A 25795-nucleotide genomic window follows, 5' to 3' on the forward strand; every position below is an offset into this window, starting at 1 on the left:
GAGTGAGTGACAGGGAGCCCCTTTAGCTAGTTAGTGAGTGCCAGGGAGGCCCTTTAGCTAGTGAGTGAGTGACAGGGAGCCCCTTTAGGGAGTGAGTGACAGGGAGCCCCTTTAGGGAGTGAGTGAGTGACAGGGAGCCCCTTTAGCTAGTGAGTGAGTGACAGGGAGCACCTTTAGCTAGTGAGTGAGTGCCAGGGAGGCCCTTTAGCTAGTGAGTGAGTGACAGGGAGCCCCTTTAGGGAGTGAGTGAGTGAGTGAGTGACAGGGAGCCCCTTTAGGGAGTGAGTGAGTGACAGGGAGCCCCTTTAGCTAGTGAGTGAGTGACAGGGAGCCCCTTTAGCTAGTGAGTGAGTGACAGGGAGCCCCTTTAGGGAGTGAGTGAGTGTGACAGGGAGCCCCTTTAGCTAGTGAGTGAGTGACAGGGAGGCCCTTTAGCTAGTGAGTGAGTGACAGGGAGGCCCTTTAGCTAGTGAGTGAGTGACAGGGAGGCCCTTTAGCTAGTGAGTGAGTGACAGGGAGGCCCTTTAGCTAGTGAGTGAGTGACAGGGAGGCCCCCCCCCAGCCGCCGCCGCTGCTTCCCCTACCTTGCCAATGCCAGCAGCGTCAGACCTCAAGATCAGCGGCGACCCGACCAGTAAGAGCGGGCGCTGGACGCACCCGCTCTATATGCGGAAGTGATGTCACTTCCGCATATCAGTGCGGGCGCTGGGTCCTAGCGCCCGCACTATTGTCGCCGCCTGATCGGGGTCTGACGCGGAGGCGGCGGTGGCTAGAGGGATGGAGGGAGGGAGCAGCGGCCAGGGGAGGTTGAGCGGCGGCCGGGCGGCACCCGCTAGGGCCGCGGCGGGGATGGGGCCCCCCTGCAGGCCCGGGCCCGTGACGGGAGTCACGGATGTCCCCCCTGATGGCGGGCCTGGCTGCGACTGCAAGCCAGATAACTAGAGATTAAGGTGTTGGGGTCCTGGGGCGCCTCTTACTTTAATAGCAATCAGTGTGTGATGGCTGGGGTGGGTGGGAGGGATGGAGGGGCGCACTTTGGTGTCTCAGCCTTGGGTGCTGGAGGACAGTGTCCCAGCTCTGGCTGGATAAGTGAACTGGTTAAGAGTGTCATAGAAGACCAGGGTTCGAATCATGCCGCTTTCCATTCAGTAAGCCAGTACCTATTCAGTATGATGTCCTTGGGCAAGTCTCCTTAACACTGCTACTACCTACTGAGCACATCCCTAGTGGCTGCAGCTCTCTAGAGCTTTGAGTCTAACAGGAGAACACATGTATACAAATGTTGGAGCTATTATTATCTTCTTTCTTGTATTTTTTATTTCACCCAGTTTTTACATTTTCACTTGCTAGCAGGTGCAGAAAAAATATTTTGTATACAAGATAACATCTGTGAACAGAACTCAAAATGTCTTCCATTCTGTTTGGTAGTGTCTATTTATAGTATAAATATGGCATATCTACTACTTTTTACAAATATGTATGCTGTTGTTTAAAGAGAACCAGAGACAAAGCACCCTCATGTATTTTAGCATATATATCAATGGGAACAAGACAGTAAACACCTACCCTGCTCTTTGTTTCATTCTTCTCTGCTAAATCTGCCTGTTATCAGCTGTGATAAGAATCCCCGACTGAGCATTCAGTCTAGCTTTCACCGGAATGATTATAGCTGAGTCAGTCTTCTGTGATGTCCTTTTAAGCCCAAGCCTGCCCCCTTGTGGCTCTGCTTTGCTGCTTCGAGGATAAATAGCAGGAAAGCAGAGCCACAAGGGGGCAGACTTGGGCTTGAAAAGACATCACAGAAGACTGACTCAGCTATAATAATTCCGTAAAAGCTCGACTGAATGCTCAGTCGGGGATTCATATCACAGCTGATAACAGGCAGATTTAGCAGAGAAGAATGAAACAAAGAGCAGTATAGGTGTTTACTGTCATGTTCCCATTGATATATATGGTAAAATACATGAGGGTGCTTCGTCTCTGATTCTCTTTAAAGGGAACCTAAACTGAGAAGGATATGGATTTTTCCTTTTAAAATAATACCAGTTGCGTGACTCTCCTGCTGATCCTGTGTCTCTAATACTTTTAGCCTCAGCCCCTCAACAAACATGCAGATCAGGTGCTCTGACTGAAGTCAGACTGGATTAGCTGCATGCTTGTTTCAGTTGTGTGATTCAGCCACTACTGCATCCAAAGCTCAGCAGGATTGACAAGGAACTGGTATAATCTAAAAGGAAACATCCATATCAGTTAAGGTTCCCTTTAAGGCTCTTTCACATTTTCTAGATAAAAACTATAGAAAAAACTGTACAATTTCCTAAATGCACACAAAGTTAACATTTTCTCTAAATTCTGCCATAAAGAAAACCCATCAGTCCTAAAAGAAAGTCACATTGTTTTGGGTACTGTAAAAGATAAATATGCTATGTTAAATGATTGAGGTGTCAAATTGCAGAGAAAAACAAACACAAATAGATTTACCATGAAGTAGATTTAATATCAGAGTAGCACAACAGTCAAAGTGATAAAATTCAGAATTAGTTTACAATGACTTAGAGTGAAATCACAAACCGAAAATTGATTAAATGATACTTTAAATGATCATTCAGAATTTTCCAACTGTTTAGATTTACTTAAGAGAAACTATTGCTTAGAATATATTACATTGATAATATTATTACAATTGTGTTATACATATTATTAAAATATGCTTACTCTAATTTCCATCCTTCAGCTGTAATTCGTATAGGTATTTAACTGGCATAATAAATATAATGTACAGTACATTTATGATTTACTGCTGAATTTTATTGAAAAACAAATGCCACAGGGTCAAAGCACAGGATTTTAGTAAGCGTGCCATGTTTCTGTTAACTTGACAACACCGCCCGTTACACACGGAAATGTTATCACAACCCACTTTCTTCCTAAACAGATGTTTTAGGTGGGTACCTATGTGTTGAAGTACACCGTGGTTTCTTGTATCTCTCTGTGGCATCAGTGACACATTTCCCTGCAGTATTTCCTTTCTCCAATACCCATAATAAGGCATAAAGGAACATATCATTCTCTTGGAGTAAACTCCAGAATTATTTTTCATTTTATACAACAAGGCAGTTAAAGAGCATGACTCCAATACATGGTTTTGCAACCGTCAGGGCAAACTGGCTGCAAGTGGGAAAGCAGGTAAAAGGTGAGTGTTAATGAAATCCAGTCACAGATATGCACTGAAAACAATATGTATCTTTACTTTAAAAGTGAGCAGTAACATTTTACTAGTCAGGGACTGTCCTGTTTTTCAATTGTATTTTTGTTTATGGTTAGCTCCAGCTGGGGTCAGTCTGTTGTACTGACCAATACACCGCTGGCTTGATGCTTGACCCCAAAGCATCATGATTCTCCATGCTTTAAAAGGCTTAAACCACTAGTGCCAAGGGCTTGCGTACCTAATGGAAACCTAATATATGCAAATACAGTATATACTTGGCTTATCAAATTAAACAAAAAGTGTTGAGTGAGAATGACCTTACCTGGCATATGAAAAATGTACTGTGCTTTTGTCCTAATGCCATTAGTGGTTTTAGGTGTGTTTGAGTCTTTCGTCAATGTAACAAATTCTGACTGGATCATTGGAGAGGCCTGGCAGAAGGTCTACAAAAGTTAACCTCTAGCCGACCGCCTCACGCCAATTGGCGTGAACGCGGTGGCAGCCCAAGGACTGCCTAACGCCAATTGGCGTATAGTCCTGCGCATCCTCACTTCAGTGATGGAGCTCCATTCCGTCATCAGTCTCTCAGCAATGATCGCCGCTAGGACAAAATCGGGTAGACGAAAAAAAAACAAATAATCATTTTTATTATTAAAAAAAAACAAATAAAAAAAAAACAGTGCCTGCAGCAGCGATCAGAGCCCACCAACAGAAAGTTCTGTTGGTGGGCAGAAAAGCGAGAAGGATTCATTTGTGTGGACGGATGTGTGGCTCTGCAGCAAGCCATTAAAGCAGCAGAGCCCTAATTTGAAAAAAAAATAGCCTGGTCACTGGGGGAGGCAGGTAAAGCCTGTGATCCTTAAGGGGATAAAATTAGGTAGAAGGCACAAGGTTTACAGATACTTTTGCTGGGGCTTCCCTTTAGTATTGTGATGGTAGTGAACCCTGGAGAGACATTGGCTGGTTGTCAGTCAAAATGTTTTCAGGACAGTTGATATAGATTTGAAGCATTTTTAGTGAAAATGTTTTTATATAAAATTAGATGTACGGTACATGCCCTACATAACTCTGGTATAAAATGAGAACGTCTTGCATACAGTATATAAAACGTAGATGTGTATAGGGAGCCGTGTCAGCTTAGTCTCGACAAAATGTTGAGGAAGAACATTCTTTTAGTATGTTTCTATAAAGTAGTTTCTTTAGTATGTGACACCACCAACATTACACAGTATTAGACTTATCATTTAACACTTATTCGATGGGATAGGATGGGACCATTTATAGCTAAACAAGTTATTATAACTAAAATGCTTTTAGAAATCTATTGACACAGAATGAATAACCAGCTGGAACAAATGTATCCAGCTAATGGCATATTTACTAAAATAATTTAATACAGACGTATCATTATTTGATCGGTTAAATCAGATTTCTCAGCATTTGTCTATGCTCCCTGTATTGTCTATTTGCATGTAATTACATCAGGATATGGATGCTTTCAGTGATTCTTTCTTTAGAGGGAAGTATTGAGGTTCCTAAGGCAATAAAATTACTTTGCCTCTGTTTAATCATTACATAGTTTCCTGTACACAGCGTTTAAAGGTTACAGCAAAATGAATGCATTAGTAAAGAATAGATACATTACAAAGGTGTTAGGATGCTTTAAGAGTAAAAAAAAAACCCCACATATTTCTTGTTTAGAATGAAAAAGGTGTATATACAAGCATTCTATTAAGTGCCGTACCCATGGTTCATTTTGACAGGCAATCGTTCATTTTGCACAATATAGTGTAACCGTCGCTTAATAAAAATTTGTTGAACGACATTTAAAGATGGGTGACGAACCACAATTATCATCCATTTTGAAAGACCCTCATGGCAGATCCCATTGAAAATGGACTTTAGTGAAAATATTGTTTCATTTGAATGATGCACTATTGTTCACTTCCGGTTGTTTGCACCATGCGAATGCGATGTTGAAAGATAGACTGGGAAACGATCGTTAGTCGGCAGAGTTCCCCAATTTTAATCTTTCGGTGGGCACTTAGCATTAGAATTCTAGGCATAATACTTAGGACACCAGTGAACACCTCTACTGTCCTCCACATCCTACTGTACACTAATTTAGTACTGACATAATTTTTTGTATTACTTTTTCAAATAGAGGACTTAGATTTGGAGAAAAACAACACAATCACTAATGTGTGGATGTATAAAATCTTTTCCATTTAAAAACTGTACTTGGAAAGTGTACCTTAAAGGATATCTATAACCTATGATACACATACATATAAACATATGTACCTGTTCTCTATGACTCACTGATCTTATTTCTGTAAATGTTGCCGCTCCCAGACGCTGTTTTCATAGGATTTTTTACATTTACTAAATATATGGCTGCATCTCCAGAACTCTTTCTGGATTTTCTTGCCCATATAGGAAAAAAAGCCAATTTAAAAATAAATAAGAAACCATTAAAATGGAGGCAGGGAGCAATTAAATTCACACCAATAAGGTCAGAGGGTCTCACTGAACAAATAAGTATGTTTCCTCATATGTATTGCAGTGTTCACTTACTTCAGTGTGTCCCGGCTCACTCTCTGCACTATGAGCTGGGTTGAGCCAGCTACACACACAAGCGTGCACACAGGGACTGGTGTTATGCAGGAGATGGCAGAGACAGGGTGGGAAAAAGTGAACAGTTCAGCCTCTTCCTGTCTCAATGTCTCTGACAATAATGTTGAAGATTTTAACGGCAAAATACAGGGACTGGCAGCAGCTTGGAGAATACTGACCCTGCAGACAGCTATGACAGCCTTCAAGGCTTATACCACTGCTGTCAGTTTACATTTCAGAATATGATTACGGTATCCTTTAAAGGGAACTGAGCACATTCTCTTTCAATGGAATCTCTCCTGGCATAGAAGCTGCCATGTTCCCCCCTCCCCTTCTCACATTCCTTATTTACAGAAGTCAGAGATGCTATCTTGACACATTGACACAAACTAGGTCTTTGAAGAAACAGTCCTAATTACTAACCCCCTTTGTTGTCTAATAGCATTGTTTACCTCTTGGTAATTAGCCCAATAAAACAATTAGGAACCTGAAAGCTCTGCGGCCGGGGACGGCCGGGCAGCCCTGCTGAAACAGGGTAATTAATCTACTTTGAATGTAAAATACAAGGTAAAATGAAAGTTTATTTTAATAATGAAACAGATTGTCGGCATGCATTTTTCATGTGCTATAGAAATGTCCTGAATGATAAAAAAGGTGCTCGGTTCACTTTAACTTAGTGGCAAGCAACTTAAATAGTCAATATTTTTGATATGCAGTTTTTCGTGAAAGTTACTGTGATGCCTGGTAGAGCTCCTGTTTTCCTTCAGCCACTATACCCCAATCTAGTGCTGTAGCTCTGAGCTAGGCCCACGGTCTTTACCTATAGACAAGCCCCCGCTTGAGCAGGACACTGGATATGTCTCCTGACTTCGGTTGTCCCCATGTCTTAACGTGCAAGGTATAGAGGCTGAGGCCAGGAAAACCAGAGTACCACCAGAGCAAGCAAGACTATGCAGCTGGGTGATATTAGGTAATAGAGCAGAATGCTCTTGTGGAGGAGATTACACAGATCACACCAGGAGCTATGAACAAGGGAGCAAGATTGCTCAGAGTGACTGCAGCTCTGAGCTTCCGATAACCGCCACAATAAACAAGACACAATGGTTGTTCATTGCGACCGCAGCACTGAGCATCTGATGTCCACCACACTGAGTAACAAGGACTGACAACAGAGAGACAGATAGAATGCTTGCCAATCTAATCACTGCCCCAGCGATAGCAAACATTCACACTGACTCGGACAAGACAAACAAGAAGGAGCATACCTTATAGCAACCGCTGCTATAGTCACATTCACAGGAACAGGACCAGCAGGAACAGACAGACAGAAGGATTGTTTGCCAATGTAATTGCTGCCTCAGCAGTAGCAAACATTCACACAGGTTCAGGCAAGAAAAACAGGACAGAACATAACTAATAGCAACCACAGCTATAGTTACATCCACAGGAACGGAATTAACAGGAATACTACCAGTCTCCAACGTGGTGTAGGCAGTCTCCAAGCTATCAGGAAAGTAAAGACTTCACTGTACCCTGTGGGTGCAGTGAACATCCAAGCAGGCAAGACAAGGTAATGCAATACAATTCAAACTTCACACAAGGAACCCATCAGTCAACTAAGGCAAAGCTAAACGCTATGACGGGCAAGGTGTGCTTTTCTATGGACATCAGCCAATGAGAGCCGACATGCAAATTCCCACACAGCTGAATGGTAATCATCCAATCCACTGTTAGGCTGATTGAAGACTGCAATCAGACTGTGAATGGAAAGGACTCTCATTACAAATGCATGCCAAATTATGCAACAATATGCATGTAAGAAATCCAGAGCTGTCTGGCTGCAGTTCAACTGCAGCAAACCATAGGTGGATTCATGACAACATCCTGAGCTGCTATGAACTGCAGAGTGATTGTAAATGGCAATACGACTTATTGCGAATACTGTCAAAACTAAGCATCCAAATGCAGGCAGAGAAATCAAAACTGCTCGGTTGCAGCTCCACTGCAACCGACAGGACATGCTACAGGAAGGATCCTTACAGTTACTTTCATTTGTTCAGTTTTTACAGCTTAAAGAGGAACTCCAGTGAAAATAATGTAATAAAAAAAGTGCTTCATTTTTACAATAATTATGTATACATGATTTAGTCAGTGTTTGCTCATTGTAAAATCTTTCCTCTCCCAGATTCACATTCTGACTTGTATTACATGGTGACATTGTTACTGTGGGCAGATTATGGAGCTGTTTCTAGCTGGTCTGGCTTTAACAGACAGCTATTTCCTGTCTGAACATTGTTACATTGTGACAGTTTGCCCAGAGTACCGTACGGTACCAGAGCCTCTTGTGGGAGGGGTTTCAGCACAAAATCAGTCATACAGCGCCCCCTGATGGTCTGTTTGTGAAAATCATTATTTTTCTCATGTAAAAGTGGGTATCAGCTACTGATTGGGATAAAGTTCAATTCTTGGTCGGAGTTTCTCTTTAAAGAGAAACTCCAACCTAGAAATGAACTTTATCCCAATCAGTAGCTGATATCCCTTTTTACATGAGAAATATAATGCTTTTCACAAACAGACCGTCAGGGGGAGCTGTATGACTGATTTTGTGCTGAAACCACTCCCACAAGAAGCTCTGGGACCGCGGTCCTTTTGGCAGTTTGTTACAATGTAACAAGGTTCACAGACAGGAAATAGCTGTTTACAGCTGTCTCTAACAGACAAAACAGCTAGGAGCAGCTATATAACCTGCCCACAGTAAAAATGTCACCATGTAATAAATGTCAGAATGTAAATCGGGGAGAGGGCAGATTTTACAATGAGCAAACACTAACTAAATCATTTATACATAATTATGGTAAAAATGAAGCACTTTTTTTACTACATTATTTTCACTGGAGTTCCTCTTTAACCTCATCCTTCAAGCTAATTTATAGTCAAATGATTTTGTAATCTTGTTTCTTCATATATATATGTGGCAATGGAAGACTTCATCATGAAGCATTACAATTCCATTCCAAGCCATCACAGGCCCTGCCAGATGATGAGCAGATGGCTTTACTGAGCATTATATGGCATAACTTGCTCTTAATTAATAGCCACTGGATACATCCATTAATTAAACACCTTTGCTACTACTTTGTTTCATCTTTCAATCTGTCTGCGCAAGAAATATTTGATCACTTCAAGTTATTGGTATTGAAGGGAAAAGGTGTTATCTAGTTAAGGTATATTTATCTAAATAATTAGAAAGACTAAACTGAGGTCTATGCACTGAGATCTCAGTGTTTTTTATTTATTTAAGTATTTATATAGTGCCGACATATTACGAAGCGCTGTACAGAGTATATTGTTGTCATGTCACTAACTGTCCCTCAGAAGGGCTCACAATCTAGTCCCTACCATAGCCATAGGTCTATGTATGTATCGTGTAGTGCATGTATCATAGTCTAGGGCCAATTTTAGGGAGAAGCCAATTAACTTATCTGTATGTTTTTGGGGAAGTGGGAGGAAACCAGAGTCCCCAGAGGAAACTCAAGCAGACATGAGGAGAACATACAAACTCCTTGCAGATGCTGATCTGGCTGGGATTTGAACCAGAGACCCAGTGCTACAAGGCGAGAGGACTAACCACCACGCCACCATAGGTATGTGTGTGTTTGTGATGTGTGTGTTTGTGGTGTGTGTATGATTAGTGTTTGCTGCCTGTGTGTTTATTGTGTGGTGTGTGTGTGTGTGTGTGTGTGTGTGTGTGTGTGTGTGTGTGTGTGTGTGTGTGTGTGATGATGATGCACAGTATGTGTGGTTGTGCTATGAGTGTGTATGTGTGCTTTGTTCCGTATCCCACTTATTTATATAAGACACACCTCAGTGACCACAACTGAAGTCTAAAATCTTATTGGTTGCTAAGAGTTATACAATTATTTGCATAGCGCTATTATATTAACACCTTTGGTGGTATTCCCGACCCATCCTGAGGGGGGTGGGGGAGGGGCAGATGCTGTTACTTGCAATCCGAAACTTGGGTCAGGGTAGCTGCAGGGAGGAATCTGCAGAGCGCACAGCAGTGTAGCATTTAGAGCTGACCTCCGCCAGGATCTGGACAATTGCAGCCTGTCTGCTTCCAGTCCATCAATGCTCCCCATCTCTCAGGTGAGATCATCATCTGTCTCATGACGGCAGATGCCGATCTCACCATAGAAATAGGGCCTCACCTGGAGGACAGGAGGAAGAAATGCAGCGCTGGATCCTGGGGAGGTGAGTGCTGGGCAGGGGCTGCTGGAAAACCTCTCTGGGAGTCTGGGGTATGATTCTTCTGGATTTTAGGGACTAAAAGCACAGAAAAAAATGGTACCGCTTTTAGATCCTAAAATCCAGAAAGAATCATACTGCCAGGGAAGTTAAATAAGCTCCACTCTTTTAATAGAGCAGGTTAAGAAAAATTAGCAGATAAAATATTAATACTGTTTATCTTAAATAATTCATGCAGTTGGCATCAATGTTGCGCTGTTGATCTCTGGACTAAAAAAAAAGTTATTTTTAGATATGTTTCATTTATGATACATTTTTCTTTCATATTTATCATGTTACTTTTAAAGCATGTCAGGTCAGTCTGTTAAACATAAAAAGAAACAAAGCAGCAGCAGATAGAAACTTGAGCTTGCCTCACCTCCATCTTACAGACAAATCAGGTACAATTTTGTATTATGTTGTATTGCCTTTCATTAACATTCCATAACTGGTTACATGTTCAGTAAAGCGAAACACATATTTCACAGCTCAGGTGTAATACAAGATGCAACCATCACCAAAACGCAGAAGTACCAGCGTGACCTGAACTGTCATTTTCCAGGATGGCAACTTGGAGAGGAAGAAAGCCTTGATCTCTCTTCAACACTTCAAAGATCCAGGTACTGGTTTTCTTTTTCTAGATGTGAATCATATTCTGTATGGTTAGATAAATTGGTCTTTGCTATGCAAAACATCTCCATCCTTGCATTTTTAATGTATATGAATGGTGACTTCTTACATAAAACAATATTGGTTGACTTTTATAGGCATATGGAACACAAAAATGTGCCTGTTTTTCATGTGATGTGCACCAATCACCTATCACTGCTACCGATCTGTTAATCCCTGCATACCCTGAAAACCCGATGCTTGACAATTCCCTCTGGGGAATAAAAAAAAATGTAACCTTGTCTTCATCTAAAATAGTAGGCTATGAATAGACATATAAAAAAAGTCTCCTGCTTGAATAATTAATGATCGGTTTGTGCAAGAAATTGATTACTGTTGTATTGTTCATAATGTCCAACAGTGAGAGGTCCTCCTCCATAGGAGTAAACATGCACAATAACCTGCTGATTTTCACAAAAAATCTACAGTCTGTACTTTGTGTACTGAGATGATTGTATGGAATATAGTTTGCTATGCACAATGTTTTGTGCATTGCACTTAAACTATTTATACATGATTCATTTTTATAATATCAAAATAGGTCTGCAAAAATTGATAGTGCGGTGACTCCTCCCCCTAACTTGTCATAACTCACTAGCCAGGGATGAGCTGGGAATTGGTATTATGTACTCTTCAAATCCCGCTCAATTCCTTTGTTTGCTACTGAGAGTACCCTGTGGCCACCACTGCAGCTACAGTAACTAAGGACGGTGTGGTCATGTGATTGGGTTCTGTAGTGCAATGCCCACTCTCCTTGAAGCTGCTGGTTTTCTGAAGGGATCCCTGGATCTTGTTGCTGATTCTTACAAAATATATTTTTCTGGAATGACAAGAAAAGGAGCTGGAAGTGTTAGGCTTGCTAATGAGATCTTGGAGTCACATGACTGACTTTTCCAAAGGCAAATTCTATGGAATGGCTATGTCAAGTACGAAAACTGGTAAATAATGCTATAGCCCTGTATTCACTATTACAAGCAATGAAAAATCCCTGACAAAGAGCTTAGCTGTGGACAGCATGGAGAGAAAGAGAGATAACCTAAGTATTGATTTTTCAAGTATGACTGTATCCCTGTTTCTGTTACATCCTGTCCAGCAAGAGAATAAGTCAATAAAGTAGGTCACTTGTTTTTGTGACAATCCTATCGTAACGATTGCTCGTTACCTACACACATCTCCACTGTCCTGCGCTGGATCCTGTAATGGTAGTGGAGTGTAACAATTGCTCGTTTCACTCCACCCACAAAGTCTCATGCAGCTCCTTGCTTTGCCGACCCGACAGACTTCCAGGTTCTGCGCCCCCCTGTTGCTAGGTGTACACGTGCGCCTCTCCTCTGTTTTATGCAGTGGCCATGGGCGGTACTGCATGCTCCGTAATTGAGAGCCAGGGTACCCTGTGCTCTCACTGTTAGGATGCTGTTGCATCCCTGGTCACAGCCATTACCTCCCTCCCTTTCTAATATGCTCTCTTCCAGGTTCCCTTTTCTGGGTCCCCCCTTCTGGCATTCCCTGTTGGCTTTCCCTTTTTGCTGCTATACTCTGCCTGTCAGTCTGCCTGATGCCAAACCTTGGATCCCCTCCTGTAAATCCCAGCCTGTGAATCAGTTCCTGCCAGTCTCCTCCAGACATTTATCCCTGCCTGCCAGATCCCTTACTGGAGAGCTCCCCTGTCAGTATATCACTGTCCTGTCAGTTTCCTTGCAGTCACTGCCCTGTCTGTCTCCTTGCATATCACTTTCCCACCCGCAACATCCCGGGGATTCCCCCTGTCTGTCAGTTCCCCTGCAGGAACTCTTCCAGTCAGCTGCACTATCCCGAAGATTCCCCCTGTCTGCCAGTTCCCCTACAGGAACTCCTCCAGTCACCCACAGCATCCTGGGTATTCTCCCTGCCTGTCAGCTCCCCTTCAGGAGCTCCTCCAGTCAGCCGCAACATCCCCGTGATTCCCCCGCCTGCTGTTCCCCACTGGGAACCTCCCCAGTCAGCCAGCTCCCTTCCCGGGGATTCCTCCAACTGACCGATCCCCTCCTGGGAACCCCTCCATTCTGCTTCTCACTTCTCTGAATTACCCAGCCTGTCTGTTCCCCTCCTGGGACCCCCACAGTCTACTCCATTTCTGGGTTTTCCCCTACATGTCCGTTCCCCTTCTTGGAACTCCTCCTGTCAGTACCCTACCTGGGATTCCTTTTAGGTTAGGCCTTCCTGCCCAGCAAGCCTGTCCTGGCCTGATAGCTTAATGGTCTGATCCGCTCGAACCCCCTATCCCGTTAGGTACCCTCTATTCTTCCCATCACTGGTGCAGTAGTCCTGGGGGTCGTGACCTGGCATGCACCAGGCAGCAAAGTAGTCCGGCCTCCTACTAGGGGTGATGGCCTATCATCCCTTACGGGGTGCGCTGGTGAAGACCCGTGCTAGAGTTGATTCCACGCCCTGGGGCTATTCGCTATTCGCCCCTTGATACCAGTGACAGGATCAACAGAATCCTAACAGTTCGCAAGAACCCTGACAGTTTTGAATTGTTAGTCTTCACTGCCTAAAATCAAAGTCATTTGGGCACTTATTGTATTATTAGCTAAATAGGGTAATGTTAGTGCGATAGTGTTTGTTCGGTTTATTTTAAATGTTAATATATTTGCGTTAAAGAGAGTCTGAAGCGAGAATAAATCTCGCTTCAGACCTCATAGATAGCAGGGGCACGTGTGCCCCTGCTAAAACGCCGCTATCCCGCGGCTTAACGGGGGTCCCTGACCCCCCAAATCCGCTCCGTACAGCGGGGGATCACTTCCTGGTTGGGGCAGGGCTAACCGCCGCAGCCCTGCCCCACGCGCGTCTGTCAGCGCGTATCTCCGCCTCTCCCCCGCCCCTCTCAGTCTTCCTTCACTGAGAGGGGCAGGGGAGAGGCGGTGATGCACCGCTGACAGACGCGACTGTAGGCAGGGCTGCAGCCGTTAGCCCTGCCTCCAGGAAGCCATAAATCACGACCATTCTGCGACCAAGTGTTGCAGTGGTAGCTTTGGGGGTGAAGGGACCCCCGTTAAGCCACGCTATAGCGGCGGTTTAGCAGGGGCACACGTGCCCCTGCTAACTATGAGCTCTGAAGCGAGATTTATTCTCGCTTCAGAGTCTCTTTAAGCGTTAAGGTGTATTCTAGGTTTAGTTTAGGGCTATGGCTGATAGCAAAACGATGTGCAGAGGCGCCAGAAGGATAAAAGATGTCTAAAAAGTTTAAAACATTCGGGTGGCGGTGGTGGACCAGCCACTCAAAAATGGACTTGATGCGTCAGTTAAGGAACATACAATTTATTCACATACTCCAAAGACAGTATCGCAACGCGTTTCACGGGCACAATCCCGCTTCATCCGGCATTCAACAGTAGGAGTATTACACTAAAAAAACGACAGAGATGAAACAGGCACATCAGAGTGCTGCACAAGTAATCCATGTAGATAATGTAATTAAAAAACATATAATATGCACCAGCGTTAATCCGACTGCATCATGGAATATAAGACATATAGTATGGTAACAGTTGCCAACTTTATACTGGTGGTAAATGGTGTTTAAAATAGTATATATATACAATACCCGGGGATGTGGTGAATAAAACGTATACAGGGATATGATGAATAAGGAGGTGATTAGAGAGACACCTCTATTGTGTCCAAATATCCTGTGTGATATCTTAGAGGAGAAGGTGCTGGGGGAAAAAAGAACCAGGAAGGTGTGGATTCTTATAAGCAGAATTTCTTATAAGCAGGGCAGCGGGGGGCTCTAGGGGCCAGGAAGTGAGGGAGGGAAAACGAGCACGTGAGGAGAAAGTATTTGGTAGGGGAGCGTGTAGCAGAGTACAATTAGAACTTCGGACTGCAATAAATAAATAAACCACTAAACAAATAAATAAACAAATAGCCACATTTACCTTGCGCAGGTCCAGTGTACGCTTGGCACCTCTGTGGCTTTGTGTCAGCGTTGGACCTTTAAATAGAAGTATGTTGGTCTGGAGGGGGTGTGGAGATGCGGGGGGGTGGTGGCCAATGGCTGCCCGTGATGTGGAAGTGTAAGCCAATCGGAATCCGTGTATGTGCGGGGTTCTGGCGTCTCACTGCGCCGTTGGTAGTAGGAATGCTAGTGAGGGATTAGGCGACAGGGATAGGGGGGCGTGGTACAATACCACGCCCCCCTATCCCTGTCGCCTAATCCCTCACTAGCATTCCTACTACCAACGGCGCAGTGAGACGCCAGAACCCCGCACATACACGGATTCCGATTGGCTTACACTTCCACATCACGGGCAGCCATTGGCCACCACCCCCCCGCATCTCCACACCCCCTCCAGACCAACATACTTCTATTTAAAGGTCCAACGCTGACACAAAGCCACAGAGGTGCCAAGCGTACACTGGACCTGCGCAAGGTAAATGTGGCTATTTGTTTATTTATTTGTTTAGTGGTTTATTTATTTATTGCAGTCCGAAGTTCTAATTGTACTCTGCTACACGCTCCCCTACCAAATACTTTCTCCTCACGTGCTCGTTTTCCCTCCCTCACTTCCTGGCCCCTAGAGCCCCCCGCTGCCCTGCTTATAAGAAATTCTGCTTATAAGAATCCACACCTTCCTGGTTCTTTTTTCCCCCAGCACCTTCTCCTCTAAGATATCACACAGGATATTTGGACACAATAGAGGTGTCTCTCTAATCACCTCCTTATTCATCATATCCCTGTATACGTTTTATTCACCACATCCCCGGGTATTGTATATATATACTATTTTAAACACCATTTACCACCAGTATAAAGTTGGCAACTGTTACCATACTATATGTCTTATATTCCATGATGCAGTCGGATTAACGCTGGTGCATATTATATGTTTTTTAATTACATTATCTACATGGATTACTTGTGCAGCACTCTGATGTGCCTGTTTCATCTCTGTCGTTTTTTTAGTGTAATACTCCTACTGTTGAATGCCGGATGAAGCGGGATTGTGCCCGTGAAACGCGTTGCGATACTGTCTTTGGAGTATGTGAATAAATTGTATGTTCCTTAACTGACGCATCAAGTCCATTTTTGAGTGGCTGGTCCACCACCGCCACCCGAATGTTTTAAACTTTTTAGACATCTTTTATCCTTCTGGCGCCTCTGCACATCGTTTAGTCAAGATTTCCACCCTGGGTGGAAGGGTGATATACCCTCTTTCTTCCTTCAGAGAGCGACTTCTTAATCCTGAGTGGGGACAGGTTTAATCTCCCCACCTGCCTATACAGTGGTTACCTGAGCGGTAACCCACGTTTGTGAGTATAATACTTACTTGTCATATTCATTCCAGTTGGTTCTAACATACTACACCATATTGGGCTCTCGGTTTCTCTCCTTTTATGGCTGATAGCAGGCTTACTTTGGTTGTTAGTGTAAAGGTGGCCACACACCATACAATTTTTTTTAAATATCTGTTCAATTTAAGAATTGCAATCAATTTTTCTGACTGATATCAACATTTCAAAAATATGACCAATGTACCACACACATATGATCATTTTTTCCCGAATTATGATAAAAATGATTGGAAACTCTGAGAAAATTGGTAGGGTGTGTATATTAATACATTTACAATCTAACACACACCACACAATCTTTAGAAAAATTGAAGAAAAATTTCCAGCATTCGATAAATATTGAAAAAAAACGGGAAATCCGATCGGATTTTTCGGTCAAATTAAAAAAAAAGCTTTCGATTTTTTCAGGAGACCTGATCATATTTATCGAATTGCTGTAAAATCAGATCATTTTATTGTATAGTGTGTGGCCACCTTAAGGCTTTATGTACAATGTGTGCATCTTCAGTGTACAGCAAGCTCGTGTACATATTGTTGCATGCAATAACACAGTGCAATGTGCATTTAAACAAACCTAAAGAGAAAATAAACTTATGATATAATGAATTGTACTACAGCTAAGAAATAGAACATTAGTAGCAAATAAATGAGTCTCGTATTGTTTTCCAGTACAGGAAGATTTAAAAAACTTAATTTGTTATCTATGGAAAAGAGCTTCTTTAAGCTGCTCGACCCACTAGATCAAATACAGTCCAGCTTTCTGAAGTAAGAGACAGTGAGAGACAGCTTGATATAAGGATTTACTGCAGGAAAGGTCAAAGGGTCATTATTTCTGCTTTGTTTTATAGTTTAAAAGACAGAGTGTGCTTTTAAAACTGCAACTGGATCAACAGGGATATGTGAGGGAGCAGGCTGCTGTTGTACTTTGTTCTGTGGTTGAACTTGATGGCCGTATGTCTTTTTTCAACCCAAATACCGTATATACTCGCATATAAGCCGACTCGCATATAAGCCGAGGTACCCACTTTTCCCCCATAAACCAGGAAAAAGTAATTGACTCGCATATAAGCCCCCACCCCATTATAGCTTCGGGATAAATAACCAAATGTGCTCCCATTATGAGACATCCCCTCTTTCCAAAGCCAAACAGGCCCCCAGTATGAAGCAGCTGACCTCCCCATAGCCAGATGTGCATCCATGTCTCTGCTAATTACCCCTCACATCTGCTTAGCACCCAGCCTCTTCTAGACACACATCCTGCTGACAACCAGGGACATTGCCCAAGACAAATCTTCTACACCCTGGAGTCTGGACTCTTAAATGCTGCTAACAGGAGTGTATTTCCCCATGATGGCAGATTAGAACTATCACCAGACAAACACAGGACAAATCAGTGAGGTGAAGCTGGACTCACCAGGGCACTAAGTGCTTCTCACTGATCTGCAAAGCTGCAGGCACAGAATGCACCTGATCCTTGAGACACACAGCCCACATCTGCCATAAATAACTTCATTCTATTCTCCTCTGCATGTCTCATCTCCATGTGCACTCACGAGCTGTCTTCCTGACTGCTGCCATCTACTGGGCATGTGCGGAAAATAGCAAAGCATGCAGGGAGATGTAGTTTCTTGAAGCCCTGAATTTACTTGTAACTTTGACTCACTTTACTCTGCTCCCTCCTCACACGCTGAAGCCGGGCAATGTACAGTTGCTTCTTGTATTCTCAATACTGCATCCTCCGTGGCAAGGCTGTGCTGTTATGTGCCAATAGATGTGTTTATGTGACAGGCAGCCACACGCTGTTATATTATGCCCGGATCTGTATACTGCCATGGCTCCAGCTCACTATCAGAGCTTCATGATAGTGAGCTACAGCCACAGCAATATACAGATCCGGGCATAATATAACAGCGTGTGGCTGCCTGTCACATAAACACATCTATTGGCACATAACAGCACAGCCTTGCCACGGAGGATGCAGTATTGAGAATACAAGAAGCAACTGTACATTGCCCGGCTTCAGCGTGTGAGGAGGGAGTGGAGTGAAAGTTACATCAAAAGGATGCCTGCTCCGTAATGCTGCACGCTCTGGGAACGCTGGGGAACATCAGTCTGTTTACTGCTACACTAACACGCGTCATGGGAAGGACAGACATAGCGGGGGCACAGCCAGATGACTCGCATAGAAGCCGAGGGGTAGACTTTTCAGTACATTTTTTGTACTGAAAAATTCGGCTTCTATGCGAGTATATACGGTAACTATATAACTATGTAAGAATGATGCAATGTTATTAAAAAAAACTATATAACTGAAAATAAAAATGAGACTTTTCTTTGCTTCTAATGTTCTATTCCTTAGCCATACTATACATACAATTTATTATATTAAAAGGTTTTTTTCGCTTCAGGTTTGCTTTAAGTGCATGTCAGTGATACCACTCACGTTGTATGAAATCTGAACAATTAGCTTTTTAAATGCACTACTTCAGCAATATTGATGTGTCTTGTTAGTTTAGTGAACAGTTAAGCCAAAATCTCTGCAAGCAAATTAAATGGTATTCCTTTGCATCCATATTACTGTGCCAAAATTGCAGGTGCCTCTAGTAAGGTTTAGATTGCCTCCATCATTCCCAGACTCTTACCTTACTGCCACTTTATGATGTATGTTTCACAAGCTATACCAGGTAGCAGAACTCTGCAAGATTAGTGGTGGGCCTGTGGTTTCTTGCGGCTGTAGCCGCACGCTATAGTGCATTGGAATTTGGCTACATTTGATTATACAAACACCCTATTGAGCTTTGAGATTGAGATATACAGCTTATGTCCTTTATGCCCACATTTCCTTCCCCTTTATACATTCCATTATAGGGCTGGCTGTGGGAGAGTTACCTACCAGGTTGAGTGGGGAAGTTAGTGTTAGATAGAGATAGTGGGAGGTTGGTGTTAGAAGTAGGCGGATTGGTTGGTGGGAGTTTGGTGTTAGCATTAAGGGATGGAAAGGGTTAGGGTGGGAATTCAGATACAGAAGGTGATAGAAGAATATTGGTATGATTACTAAAAAATACTAATACTTTACTATCGAGAATAGTAGAATATCAGTAAAATTACCAATATTCTACTACCGGTAGCCTCTATTTCATGTGTGCATTTTGTCCACCACTTTGCTTCTCTACACTGTTTATATTCGCTTGGCATATATATAAGGGGATGGGGAAAAGTTGGGATAATAAGGGGATGGTGAAAAGGAGAAGCGTGTATATCAGGAGAGTCCAACCACACTTCAGATGAAGACACTAACTGAGGTATAAAGGTGGCTCCTAATGATCCAATTTATAGCGAAAAATCATTTGAGCGATCAGATAATTCTGATTGGAAGTGAAATACCGTAATACATCTTTCAGTACACCATCAACGAACCAATTTTTTGCTTCCTATTTATCACAACCGACAAGAAAATCCAAATTTTGGAACAGCGAAAATTCAATCGGACGACTCTTGTTATAATCGTTTATAATCGATTGTGCCTATCAATGGTGCAAACATGAAGACTCTTTCCAACACATACAGTAAATGTTTCAGCCCGGTTATTATCGTAGAAAGCCGAGCAGGACGGAGTTAGCATGCATGAGCAAGGTACCGGCAAGTAGACTTTCAGGGATCCCACCGCTGGAATGAGACTGTGGAGAACAAGGGAAGCTTTTTTTTAGGATCCAGATGCTTTCCCCGCCTGAGATAAATACCCACTAGGGGCACCTTTTTTTCACTTGGGGGTTCCTTTAAGTAAAGAATATCTGAAGAATTCTGTCATTAAAAACCCTACAAAAAGTTTTCTTCACACTGGAGTTTTTTTTCTTATAGACCACCCATAACTGAACTTTAAAGAGACTCTGAAGCGAGAATAAATCTCGCTTCAGAGCTCATAAATAGCAGGGGCACGTGTGCCCCTGCTAAAACGCCGCTATCCCGCGGCTAAACGGGGGTCCCTTCACCCCCAACCCACCCCCCGCAAAAGTGTGTCGTAAAAAGGTCGCAGAATTTCCCTTCCTGGAGGCAGGGCTAACGGCTGCAGCCCTGCCTCCAGTCGCGTCTGTCAGCGGCGCATCGCCGCCTCTCCCCCGCCCCTCTCAGTGAAGGAAGACTGAGAGGGGCGGGGGAGAGGCGGAGATACGCGCTGACAGACGCGCGTGGGGCAGGGCTGCGGCGGTTAGCCCTGCCCCAACCAGGAAGCGCTTCCCGGGTGTATCGAGGGGGATTTGGGGGTGAAGGGACCCCCGTTAAGCCGCGCTATAGCGGCGTTTTAGCAGGGGCACACGTGCCCCTGCTATTTATGAGGTCTGAAGCGAGATTTATTCTCGCTTCAGACTCTCTTTAAATATAATTGTACAATCAAGGCGGGACTGGAAATAAAATCCAACTCATTCAATTTCTTATACTTTCATCGATACACAAGACATTTCAATAAATTATGTTAAAGTTATGCTCATTCATCGTTCAAGCTGTATGTGAACTCCGATAGCAGAATTCCCTTAAGGCTGAGTGCAAGATAGCCCAGTATTATTTTTTTATTTTTAATTAAATGATATGGTACATTAACATAAATCAATGTACCAAACTGTGAGGGTTGATAAGCCGTAGCAAGCAAATGCTAAATACAGTCTACCGTAGACATAATAAAGAGGTTCTTCTTAGATTTGTGATTTTGTTTTCTCTTAGAAAGGAGTAAGTAAAGAAAGGCTACTTTACTGTTTAGTGTAATTCACGTTGCAGCATATGGTAATTAGTTATTCTTGTGCTGGGAATGTGACAGATGGTAGAAGTAATGGTAATGATGATTATGTGTTTAAACAATGGTTGGTGTTATTGTTGTGCGTTGCATACATAGAAAGGCAGTGCTTACTTCCTGCAGGTTATGCAGCTTCCATGTTACGAAGGGGCAGGAGTTGCTTTCTCCCATTTAATGCATCCCCATAACACCCTGGTGTTACTTGCTTTGGGTAAAGAACTGTCCTACACTTGTGAGTAAAGCTTTGGCTTTACATGAAAGACTAGAGGTGAATTAAATCATTGCTGGCAGGATTCTTATCAAACATCCGGTCAGATCATAAAAATCTCCCTACTTAGTTTCATGAACATGGCAGTTTAAATCTGACGCTAACTAGTGGAAAAATGAAGCTCAAATGAGTGCACGTTTGGTTGTGTCATAAAAATGTCAGGGTTAATGGATGCAGCATCAATCGGCAGCTTGCTGGCATCATCACCAAATACATGGCACAGTAAAATTTGCCATTTCTAATTTTTTAAGCAGTAAAGTGTTTAACAACTGATGAATGGCAAACTTGACTGCTGATTTCACAAAAATTTTGCCTAGCAAAAATGGGGCCAATTAACTGTGAGATTTACCTCTTTAAATTTCACTATCTCTTACATAATGCACCTCTTGGCCCATATGCAATTAATGTTTTCTCCTAAGTGTTATATTGATATTATAGTGACATTTTTAAACTTGCCTTTTAAACCACCAGCAAGCTAGAATATACTCAAAAAACGGGCAGCATGGTGGCGTAGTGGTTAGCGCTCTCGCCTTGCAACGCTGGGTCCCTGGTTCGAATCCCAGCCAGGTCAACATCTGCAAGGAGTTTGTATGTTCTTCCCGTGTCTGCGTGGGTTTCCTCCGGGTACTCCGGCTTCCTCCCACATCCCAAAAACATACAGATAAGTTAATTTGCTTCCCCCTAAAATTGGCCCTAGACTACGATACATGCACTACACAATACATACGTAGACATAGTACTATGGTAGGGATTAGATTGTGAGCCCCTCAGAGGGACAGTTAGTGACAAGACTATATATACTCTGTACAGCGCTGCGGAATATGTCGGCGCTATATAAATACTAAATAATAATAATTTTCACAGTTGTTTTCCACCAACTTTTTGATACTTTTTCAATTGCAAAGTGCTGAAAAGTTATCCTATAGAGAAAATGAAAATGTATCTCCTTGGAGGAAATGTAGGAGAAAAAGGAAATTGCATATGAGTCCCTGGCCCTAATTCAATTCTCTTAAAGAGACTCTGTAGCGAGTCTAAATTCTCTTTTTTAACTTGTATTCATTTTAAGCACCATAAGCCCTGCTAAACTTCCGCTATCCAGCGGTAAAATGAGGGGTTTATACCCCCAAATCCCCTCTGCAAACTCCACCACTTTCTTGGTCGTGGATTTTGCTGCTCATGGAGGCAGAGCTTTGAGCTGCAGCTCTGCCTCCATGCTCTTCAATCTGCCGGCATATCTCCGCCTCTCCCCGCCCCTTTCAGAGAAGGAAGACTGAGAGGGGTGGGGGAGGCGGCGATCAGCTGGGATTGACGCATGAAGAGGCAAAGCTACAGCCCTAAGCTCTGCCTCAAGCAGGAAGCGCTCCCCGGACACAGGAGTAGGGATTTGAGGGGTATAAACCCCTCGTTTTGCAGCGGGATAGCGGCGGTTTAGCAGGGCTTATGGTGCTTACTGCTTAAAATGAATACAAGTTAAAGAAGAGAATTTACACTCGCTTCAGAGTCTCTTTAAGTTTTCTTTTAGGTGATATTTTCACATCATATCAATAAAATGCCTTTTAAGCCACAGCAAGAAAATACTCTGAATAATTGTTCCTTATTACCTTTAACCTTCTATTTAGTATTATTCAACTACTAAGTGCTAAAATGTTATTTTGAACAAAAGGTTAAAAATGATCTCCTAGGATAAAACTTAGGAGAAAGGGTTAATTGAGTCGCACAAGAGTATTTGGAAGGCTTCATTTAGTTATAGCAAATCTATTTATGTTTATCTGGCCTGAGTGCTGAGTCATTCTCACCTCAAGTATATGATGCCGGAATAATCTTTCATCAAACCTAGCCATCAGTATTGTATCATCTTTTTTCTATGAATCCACTTATTTATTTGTATCTCTGCCATTCATTTGAACAGAGAACCCGACCAACAAGCATGGGTGTTACGTTTTCACAAAAAATGATGGTACACATTCTCCACTTTTCATCTGGGGAAAACTATTTTGTGATCTGGTCATCACTTTATACATATTAGTGAATGGTGTAAAATGGTGTCAAAGTGGTGACCCCATCAGAGTGTTAATCCTGTATGAAAGCTGAAAATTACCAATTTTATAATTATGGCAGCATAAAATGAGCCATTGTTTCTGCAGAATTAATAGGAGTTGTCTGATGGATAGCCTCTTCCCTCTTTTATAAATATGTCCTATGACTCTTGCTAGCTTTCAAAGCTACAAAGTGTATGCCATGCACAAGCACAGGCAGAGCATTTTAAATTCCATTGCCTGCCACTGCAACCCAGCACTGTGTTGCCAGCCATGGAAGTAACTGCTGCCTCATGGAACTTCTCATATTCTCATATCTCATTATCAGAACAGTCTGTTAAGGTTGTAAACAATGGTACTTCCTCTCTGCTCCTTTATGTACCAAAGCCGGGACATTTCTACAAATTATGGGACTCCCCTGCAAAACTTTGATGGGGCTCTCCAACGTGCACATTCCTTTCCTTAAAGAGGAACTTCAGCCTAAACAAACATACTGTCATTAAGTTACATTAGTTAGGGAATATAATCTCTTACCCACCTTGTTTTAAAAGAACAGACAAATTTTTGATTTCATGAGGGCAGCCATCTTTTTGGTTGAAAGGAGGTGACAGTGAGCATGAGACACAGTTCCAACTGTCCTGTGTGCTGATCACTCCTCCCAGTTGCTAGGCAACATGAATAACAACATAGGAAATCCCATCATGCTTTGCACAGCATCAGGGGAAAAAAACCCGGGCTGTTTTCTTTGATGGGAGGAGCTTAGCTAAAAATGCAGCTAAAAATGATGCTTTGGTAAGAAAAACAAAGTTCTGATGCTGTGAAACTGTTAAAGAAACACCAAGCCTTTTCAGTTCTGCTAAGTAGATTTTTAGTCCGGAGGTTCACTTTAAAGTGTATCTGAAGTGACATGTGACATGATGAGATAAACAAGTGCAAACAGTACTAGTGCTAAAACCCTCCCACTATGCACGATAAACTATAAACCACAACAAAAAGGTTATATGAGTTGATAAAAATAGAATGAAGGAAGTACTTCTATATAAATCCAATGTTTTTTCAGATATGGCAAAATCGATAACTGATATTTGAACGATATTAAAAATTTGTTCTGTTACAGAATATAAACATAATGTAAGTTAACACAGTTAAAATGAAGGGAGTCAGATATTGCAAGAGTAACGTTTTTATCATTTGTGTCCACTCCACTAATACTTTGTATTGGTGTCAATGGCGATACTCATTTTGTCTGCAAGCGACTGGCACCCAAATTGTCTCCTTCCGATGGGGGGAATTACAATGGCCAGACTGGTTATATGAACTATGGCAGATTGACCCCTAGACTGCGGGGTCACCAAGGGAAGATAGGGAAAGGAGTGTGAATATTGGGAGGATACTATAAAAGTTTTGCTAGGGGGCCCTATAATAAAACTTCTATCCCGGTATCTGAGCTAATATAGTTCAATAAAAAAATACAGCTATAGTAACAAAATATCTGCTAGACATAAAAGGCATTGTGCACCAGATAAAAATATTACATCATTTACAGAGCCAGAACGCCTCCTCACATGACACACGTATGCACTATATTGGGTTTTACAGAAAGCTACACTTTGAGACACAAATATAGCTTTCTGAGGAAAAGGGGAATATGAACATGATTCATAACAACCAATGCTGCAGTAGCTGTCAGCAATAGGCATTGCGATCAGTTTGCATCGTCTCATAAAGATTTATTTCAAGTGTCATAACATTTCAGAGGTAGTGAGGGCAACATGAAACAAGCATTAAAATATTTTCTGTGCAACAGTAGATTTAGAAAAATGACAGTTGTATAGACAGTGACCTTTTGAACATACACTTAAATTGTTGCAAATACAGAACATGAAAGCTGGGCATATATTTTTCACATAATTATATGCTATGAAGCTTTGAATAAAACACTTCTTGGTTGGGATATAACAGTGTTTCATTTTATCTATATTTGCTTTAATGTCAAACAAGGGTCAATCTACAGTCTACTGATTATTAAGAAAATGATATGCTCATGCTATTGATCATATCCACCAATAAGCTTTTAATGGGAAAATCAATAGATGTTACATATTGTAGTGCGACATAGAACTAAACATAGTGGTGAAAAAAACAACAATCGCGTTTCTGCATGAAATGCATTAAAAAGTAATATCATTATATAAATAGACATGCGGTGGCAGACATGTTCAATAAGATAGAAAAAAAGCTAAATGCACCTCAATATGCTAACAAATAAATGGATTATTTGTTCATTATATTTAACTGCCATGCCTCTACACACATTGTTCCTTCTGCTCCAATGCCTAGGAACTAATGGCCATATACTCATCTGCTCTAGATTGCTTTCTCTTCAGGACTTAAGTCTGGCTCTATTGGACATAATGCACTCACAGAGGTGTATTAGGTTAGACTTTTCAAGCTGTGATAGCAAATATTGCCAGCAGGTGATGCCAACACGAGAAAACGGACAGTGAGCAGAGACAATGACTTGCAGTGTGGGAACTAGGTCCCACTATAGAAAAGGGTAGAATAGTGTAAACAAGTACTCAAAATAAAAATGC

The 25795-nt window shown here is 42.4% G+C and overlaps 1 protein-coding gene and 1 long non-coding RNA gene across 6 annotated transcripts in view; one reads left to right on the top strand and one right to left on the bottom strand.

The window, feature by feature from the left end:
* The window catches only part of FRMPD4 (FERM and PDZ domain containing 4), a 562898-nt gene that overhangs the window by 150646 nt on the left and 386457 nt on the right, over positions 1 to 25795 (top strand). For 4 of the 5 annotated variants that reach the window (XM_068268359.1, XM_068268360.1, XM_068268358.1 and 1 more), the window contains exon 2: positions 10600 to 10731. The exons of the other annotated variant lie outside the window; for it this stretch is intronic. In XM_068268359.1, coding sequence (XP_068124460.1) covers positions 10600 to 10731 — 132 coding nt within the window. The remainder of the gene's footprint in view (positions 1 to 10599; positions 10732 to 25795) is intronic. 5 annotated transcript variants of the gene reach the window in all.
* LOC137546209 (uncharacterized) overlaps positions 1 to 25795 on the bottom strand; it is a 201801-nt gene that overhangs the window by 10419 nt on the left and 165587 nt on the right. The window lies entirely within an intron of this gene.

The sequence above is a fragment of the Hyperolius riggenbachi genome, chromosome 2 (assembly GCF_040937935.1).
Source record: "Hyperolius riggenbachi isolate aHypRig1 chromosome 2, aHypRig1.pri, whole genome shotgun sequence".
Taxonomy (NCBI): Eukaryota; Metazoa; Chordata; class Amphibia; order Anura; family Hyperoliidae; genus Hyperolius; species Hyperolius riggenbachi.